This window comes from Naegleria fowleri (genome assembly GCF_008403515.1).
Source record: "Naegleria fowleri strain ATCC 30894 chromosome Unknown tig75, whole genome shotgun sequence".
Lineage (NCBI taxonomy): Eukaryota > Heterolobosea > Eutetramitea > Acrasida > Naegleriidae > Naegleria > Naegleria fowleri.
Genome location: NW_025408007.1, coordinates 15,509 through 23,238, shown reverse-complemented (window position 1 = coordinate 23,238; position 7,730 = coordinate 15,509). Strand labels below are relative to the sequence as shown.

General features: G+C 37.8%; 3 protein-coding genes across 3 annotated transcripts in view; all 3 read right to left on the bottom strand.

The window, feature by feature from the left end:
• The window catches only part of FDP41_010117 (uncharacterized protein), a gene marked incomplete at both ends in the record, with an annotated part of 882 nt that extends 57 nt beyond the window's left edge, over positions 1-825 (bottom strand). The window contains one exon of the mRNA XM_044700380.1: positions 1-825. This exon is cut by the window's left edge and continues 57 nt beyond it. Coding sequence (XP_044556304.1) covers positions 1-825 — 825 coding nt within the window.
• Positions 826-2,335: 1,510 nt separating this feature from the next.
• FDP41_010116 (uncharacterized protein) lies at positions 2,336-5,365 on the bottom strand (the record flags this gene model as incomplete). Its single annotated transcript, XM_044700379.1, has 1 exon — positions 2,336-5,365. One exon carries the CDS (start codon positions 5,363-5,365, stop codon positions 2,336-2,338), a length of 3,030 nt encoding a protein of 1,009 aa, XP_044556303.1.
• Positions 5,366-5,505: 140 nt separating this feature from the next.
• FDP41_010115 (uncharacterized protein) overlaps positions 5,506-7,730 on the bottom strand; it is a gene marked incomplete at both ends in the record, with an annotated part of 3,488 nt that continues 1,263 nt past the window's right edge. The window contains 2 exons of the mRNA XM_044700378.1: positions 5,506-6,937; positions 7,006-7,730. The exon at positions 7,006-7,730 is cut by the window's right edge and continues 1,263 nt beyond it. Coding sequence (XP_044556302.1) covers positions 5,506-6,937; positions 7,006-7,730 — 2,157 coding nt within the window. The remainder of the gene's footprint in view (positions 6,938-7,005) is intronic.

Below are 7,730 nucleotides of genomic sequence, written 5' to 3'. Positions count from 1 at the left end.
ACGTTTTTGTTTTTTGCAAGAGGTGGACAACGTGGGAGTTGTGGGAAGTGTTGATGTGGTGGTGCTGCTGATCTCGGTCATGGAAGATGAAGAAATCTCTTCTGATCCGACATTCATCAATGTAATAGTGGAAGAAGGATCAAGAGTTGGAGGTACTTGGGATGGCTGAAGAGCAGAGGAGGTGTTCCTACCACTGTGGTCTAACTCAAGTTGGAAGCTTTGTTCACAATTGGTGAATGATGGTTCATGAATGGAAAACCAGCAACCTTCATCTTGAACAAAACAAGTATCATTCATCATCAGGTCGTGATTCTGAGGTTGGACTTTTGAACCAACTTGATCTTGAAAATCTAGATTGAGAGTCGGATCGATATTTCTGCTCGAGTTGATGGGATCAATGTCATGAGGTGGAGAGACCGAGTATTTGGAAGTAGTTGTTATGTATCTGAAAGCGTTCTTGGTTTGGGTACTCGAAGAATGGAGTTGGGAATGGTCGTCCTCGTTTGTCATTGTGGATGTTGTTAGAGGGTAATAGTTATTGTCTGGATTGCTGAGATGAAAGAGAGGACCACCATTGAGAGAGTGGGTTGGAGAGGGTTGAGTGGATGTTGTTAGGGTGCGTGGAGATGTTGTCGTCGTTTGAAATGTTAGGCTCATGAGGTTCATATCATATGAACCATGTGGATGATGTTGAGGAGGTTGTTGTTGTGGTTGTTGTTGATACTTCTCCGCAAGTAACTTTTCATAGGACATACAAAAGTCTTTATGATCAAGTTTTAGCATGAGAAGTCTAGGAGTTTCACCAGTCGTGGCTGTTGTCATCATCTTTATGGTCTTCCCCAATAGCAATGGAATGGATTGTTGTAGTTGTTAAAGCAAATGCGTGGTTTTAATACAATAGGGACGGAAGGTATCGTTTGTTGGTGATTGTTTTCAGCGAATAGATTGGAAAAGTTATAGTAGGTTGCAAAGTAATGTTCGTGGTAGTAGTAGGAAAGTGTCGCAAACTATACTTTGAAAGGTGAGATTTTGGCGAAGGCTCGCTGTTGAAGATGAGACTCGAGAGAATGTGGTTGAATGGTTTTTTGTTTGAGATTTTAATCTTGCCATGAACCTTGATGATGCTTGGCTCTGCTACCTTTTCATTCCAGTCACACAAATTCAACCACAATCCCACGAATTTGGAATACTTGTTTGAAATTAGTTTTTATTTTTCAATTTAAAGAATCATGAAAAGAGAGTCGGAGCGGCCGGAAAGGATAAAAGATTCAAGAAAGGATGCTTGTGAAATGTCATTCAAAAAGCCGAACATCATAAGGAAAGTCGAGTATTGTATGAGCTGGTTTCAATGATATTTGTCATGCATGATATATTTGGAAAGTTCGCAATAATTGTACCAATATTCAGACGTTGAAAAGTGAGTTGGAATTTGGTAAAATATTATTGCTTTAGAACTATTTATTGATAAACATGGAAACATGTTAGCAGATATGTTCATCAATAATAACAGTGTTATATCCTATAATGTTAATTAAACTGAGTTCGAAATCAATATTAATATCGGTGTCGAGAATTGATGCAACGTGGTACACCTTTCGTACGTTGACAAACGGCTGAGCTCTATTCTGTGGTTGCATTCTCATGAAATGGGAGATCAATTCTTTGGTTTCCTTTCTGCTGAACAACACGTGATAGCGTCAAAGTTTACACAGCAAATCTTACAAATGTCAGTCCCACAACAATGGATGCAATGAAATTTGCTGCAATCAAAAGTAAAGAAACACTGTTGATGATGACCTCAAACATTAATCTGAAATATCAACTTTTCGAAAAATCTTGAATCTTTCACCCCTTACTTACACATAAACTTGAAGAAATAAATAGTAGATAGTTCCACCAAGCATCAATGTCAGGAAAGGCAAACTCAAAAAGATGGGGGTGTAGTTTTCAGTAAAATTACCCAACGAATCTTTTTTGTGGGTGATCGTATTATATTTCATGGCGGACATCATAAGGCTTGCGACACTTACTCAATCGGAGGTTGGCAAAAATGATAACGGCATAACAAATCCAACCAATAAATTCCAAGGCTAATGCATAGGAAGGGTATAACAATATGGACCCCTTCACGATTAGAGTAATGAATGAAACGATCACTACAAAATAGGACCACACGGTGTTTGATAATACAACCAGCTGAAAGGGCAAAGATGTCAACATTTTTTTTGAACTGCGTCTGAATTGACGATGGCGCCAATTTTGTCTACAAAAACATCCAATTCAAAATTATTATTATTCATATTTAATTATTATTTAATGAGAACGATTGTAGAACTTAGAGGAGTTTTCGGAGCTTTTCTTTCAGAGCTTCATTCACAGAATTATGTTCCAAATAAGAAAGTAATCCTTCAAGAACTGCATCGGCATTTTCTGAGCACAAACAAGCAACGTCTTGTTTGACCTTTTCACGTCTAATATTGGCAATAGATTGCTGCACAGTTTGGCTGTTGGATTCAACCCAAGAAAGGAATTCCTTATCATTATTCCACAATTTCTCATTGTTGATGACTTTTTCTCTCAAGATTTGTCTCTTGACACTAATCTTATTTTGAGCAACACAATCGCTCAATTGGTTCAACAATGAGAATTCAACAAGTTTTCTTCTTAATCTCCAATAAAAGTAGGTTCTGGCATTCTTCCATGATACAATTTCAGTGATGACACCCTTAGCCTTCATTCTTCCTGGAGTGTCGTGAAGATCAGCAAAGCATTCAGCAACTTGAGTATAGATTGGAAGTAATCTTTCGACTCTCTTCTCCATCTTCAATTTGATTTGATCTTTTTCTTGAAGTGAAATTTCAGGACTACCTAATTCTCTGCTGAGTCTAATATATTCTTCATCCAAACGTTGAATTGTGGCAACAATTTCTTGTTTTCTGTACTTAATTTCAACGATACCCGAAGCTTCCAAAATACCACCCTTTGATTTTTCGTCAGCAAACATTTCCATAACCTCATTGTTGATCATTGGATCTACAACAACCCACGCACCTCCTCTCAATTCTCCATGTGGAGGAATATAAACGAACACAGGTTGTTTGTATTGAGTTAGAGCATCGACAATGTAGGAACCAAACTTGAGAATTTCATCAAACATATCTCTTTGGCCTCCCGAAAAACCTCTCCAGTTAGCAAATATCATGAGTGGTAATTGTTCTCCCTTGTTGAAATCATTGATAGCTTGAGCAGTCTTGAATGCTGAATCTGGATACCAAACTTGGCCAGATTTTTGAACAACACGTTCTCTTGAATTGCTGTCAGCTGGATCTGCTGGAATAACCTGTTCATAGGTCTTTGTATCAACTGCGATAACACCCATTGGAATACCTCCAAGTCTCGCACGAGCAACAATAATATTCTTAGCCCATCCTCCCAAGGTTTCAAAGAACGAGTCCTTGTCAAAGAATCCACTCAAATATGTCTTTTCATCATTATTTTCGACATATTTGCCAACTAACATTTCTCTAAAGTCATAGTGAGATCCTTCAACTGGAACAAAACCAATTTCACGCTCTGGATTATCCAAATTCTTCAAAATTGGAAGAGGAGATCCAATAGTTTTAGGTACATATTGCAACCATTTCATGGCTTGTTGAATAGCACGATAGTCATCAGCAGCAACTAAGTGAGACACACCATTTGGATACATGATTTGAATACCTCCCAATTGTAAGTTGCTTGTATAAACTTCTCTGGAGAGTACTTTGTTCAAGGCACCGGCACCAGTAAGCAGGATTGGAGCTCTTCTGTTCTGAATAATTCTTTGACCAAGTCTGTTCACATAGGCACCAATACCAACACTTCTTGCGGCAATATAGTTGATTGTGAAAACTTCTTCATAGGCACGAGAAGTTTCACCAGCAATCATGCCTGATCCTCTCAAATTTTCAACACCAATACCATTTTCTTTTCCAATGATGTCAATAATCCTCCATCTCTTTTCGCCATTGACTTCAATCAGTGTGGCATTGACAGAGTGAGTCTTTTGAAGCTTTTCATGATCAGATTCAGTTAGGTAAAGATATTTGAATCCCTTTGTGCAGTCGTTTGGATCAGTCCATTCAACCTTGAAGAGTTCTCTGACTTCATCTGCCAAACCAATTCTAGCACCAGAGTTAGCAGCAATATAGAATCTTGGGATCTTCAAATCTCTGGCCATCTCGCTTGCCAATTGGAAGACTTCGTCTTCAATAACTCCAAATGATCCAGATTGGAATGTAATATCGTTTGCAATGAGGATCATATCTCTACCATCTTTGCATTCTGGTGTGTACATGGTTAGCTTCCAAACAACCATACCACAAGTGTTTTTACCAATAGCATCCTTGTTTGGATTTTCCACAAGCTTATGAGTCTCGCTGTTCAAAATATATTCAACCTTTTGTAAGAGAACGGATGGAATTGGTTCTTGAGTTAGCTCATTATATTCTTTCCACATGCCCTGAATTGCTCTTTCGAATAAGTATGGGAAGTCATAAACATATGAGGTTTCATTGTTGTGAGCAATAACTCTCTTTTGATCAACTGTTTGGAGAATTGGGTGTGGAATATTTACATCAAGGCCTTCTAATGGCTTTTTTTCGCCAACAACGGTCTTGTAAACAGTTCTGCCTGTGTTTTGGTCCTTCTCTTCACGATAAATATCTAATGTGAGATTATAAGCTGTATCATCTCTAGCAATAAATCTGAATGTTTGAGGTTGAGATGTCTTTGAGAATTTTGCAGTAAATCGTACTTCCACTTCGCTGACTCTTAACTTCCACAATCTCTTACCATAAACCTTTTGGAATCTTTCAATAATTTCACCGACCATGTCAGCTTTAACAACAACTTCTGGTAAGAAGTTGACGAAAATATGGTTTGCATAGCTAGGAGCGTAATTCTTGTCAGCCATAGCAATTTCCAATGCATTGATTGATGCAACAACGTATCTTTCAAGTTCTGAAATTTGCAATTCTTCAGGATTTTCCTCAGTGAAAATATCGCCTTGTAATACAAGTGTACGAACAAAGAATCTCTTGTTCAAATAGTCATATCTATTCAAACCAAGTTCCTTCTTCTTTTGGCCATAAAAAACGTGCACAGATGGATCTCTGCAAGGATATGGTTTAACATCATAGTTTGAAAGTTTCTTGAGGAAAAGTTGGAAAGCAAGAGTTGGCTCAATGTGTCTGTACATTGGATCTTCGTTGTAGTTAATTCTTTGTCTGAATGTAAAGTAGAATGGTAATCTTCCTTGAATTTCTACAACCACTGTTACTCTCTTGATTTCATTATATTCAAGTTGCTTGCTATGCTTCTTCATGATAGTTGTAAGAGCAGAAACTAGTTCAGTATCGTTTGGAGTAATGGTTTGATTCCACTTAAGCAACACTTTCAAAATGTTGGTATGATCAGCATCATCATTATTCTCGAAAATCTTCAAAACATCAGGAAGATAGGAATCTACATCGTTGAGAGAGTCAAAATACTCATAACTCCAAAACCAAGGTTATCTTCTGTTTCAGAAAGTGTGTTCAAGGAATCCATAGAAATAGACCCAACAATACCATCAGACTTCAACGATCCAGAATTGGTTGATTTCTCAGTATTCATAAAGTTGAATTCTACGGTCTTAAATTTACCATGGGATGCAGACCTCACAATATTGATATCAAAAGTACAGTATGCTTTTCTGATATAAACCTCTGCAGCCAAATCAGCAATTCTTTCATTTGGATCAGAGAAGAACTCGAGAAGTATGTCAAAACTGTAGTTAGATTTAACAATCAACTCCTTCAAGCAAGCTAACTTTTGTTGTTGGTCAGTTGCTTCAAGCCCATCCTTAAGATATCCTTCCATTTCATCCTTCATTCTCTTCTTTGAAGGCAATCTGCTTGTTGTTAGGATGTGTTTAGCTGCAACAGCAACATCACTGTATTCAGGAGCAACAAATGCTGCAAGTTCATCAAGAATTGGAGTGAACTCTTTAACCATGTCGAGATCTTCAATAACTTCCAAAAGAGAACGAATAACTTTGTTCTTGCTTCTTAGTCTGCAATGTGAAAGTCCAATTTGGTAAGTCTTGGTGAGGTTGTCGCTATGCTTTTCTCTCAAGTCAAACCATACAGCCTCCTTTCTCTTTCCTCCCTTAGTGTCAAAGCCTTTTTCAGTTTCCAAATAGCTTTCAAAAAGCTTTGAAAGTACATTGAACGCATGTTGTTTGTATCCAGAGTTGAAAAGATCAAAAATATCATAAACTGGCTTTGCAGCTTGCAAAAATTCATCCTTCTTTCCTCCTTCAAGTCCATTTTCAAAATTCTTGAAGAGAGTAACTAGTTCCTTGATTAAATCTTCGTTGTAAACATCGTGAGTGTGGTCATCATTGTCCTTACAACAGTATTCATCATATTGCTCCTTTCTCTTGAGCAACACATTGTTTACATCCTTAATCAAGGAAATTGGCAAAAATTTTCTTAAAACTGAAATCTTCTCAATCAAAACGTGAATGAGAACATTTCTATCTCCGAGTTTTTTCAAAGAGCTAACAGCTTGGCTCAACTTTTCATTGAAAATAAATGATGGATAGTCATAACCTGCCAACAGATTCTCAATGACTTCCAATGCAGATGCTATCACTCTATTGGGTGGTACTCTAGCAGTTGAAATGCTAGATGGTGGGAATTGCCCTTCAAATGGAAGTGATCGCTTAACTTGAGACTTGTCGTCAAGATCAATCATGGCAATGATGTCTCCTTGATTGACACCTGTACCATCGACAAGACAGTGATTAACTTTACCAGGTAATGGAGCATAAACGGTAACAATCATTTTCATAACCTCCAATTCCGCAACTGGTGTGTTTGGTTTGACATGAGCACCATTTTCAACAAGGTATCTAATAAATTTACCGCTCAATGTTGATCTTAATTGTGAAGGATCAAACTCCTTTGTGAACATGCAAACCTTGCCATCAACCAAAACTCTAAGGCCAGATGGTTCTCAGTTGCATAAGAAACATGGCTTTCGTTGTCAATAATAATTAACAAGCCACTGTCTCTTAGTTCTGAAAATTCTGCTTCTCTAGTTGATCCATTCAAAGCCAAGGTATACTTATTAGGCCCACTTCTAACTCCGTCAACTTGATATTTAACGTTTTCATAAATTAATTCAATAGAGTAATGAACATCTACACAATCAAACGATGGAACTTGACCTCTCTCTACAGCCAAAATCCAATTCTTTGCTCTTTCGGAGACCATTCTGTGAAGTGTGTGCAAAGCACCACAAGTGACAACTAAAAATGTATCTGGTTTTTCCAGTTTAATTTTTCGAGCAATAAGTCCGTCAAGCCAAGCTGTAGTGTATCTATTGTCAATGTAATCGTCAAATTTAAGGAGTGATTGCAAATATTCGGCAGTTGTTCTAATCTCCCCTCTAATAGCAAGTTCTGAGAGAGCTAACAGCATAGTTTTTCTTGCCTCTTCTCTTGTGGCTCCATGGGTGAAAATGTGGCCGAATTGAGAATCGGAAAATGCATGAACAGCACCTTGAGAACGAATAGAAAAATATCCCCAGACATTAGGTGCTGTTCTAAAGTTTAATTCTACCACGCTACCACAAGTTGGTTGGAATCCACTTTCTGGGTTTTCAGCGGTAATACGACAAGCAATAGTGTGTCCGACTGGGGG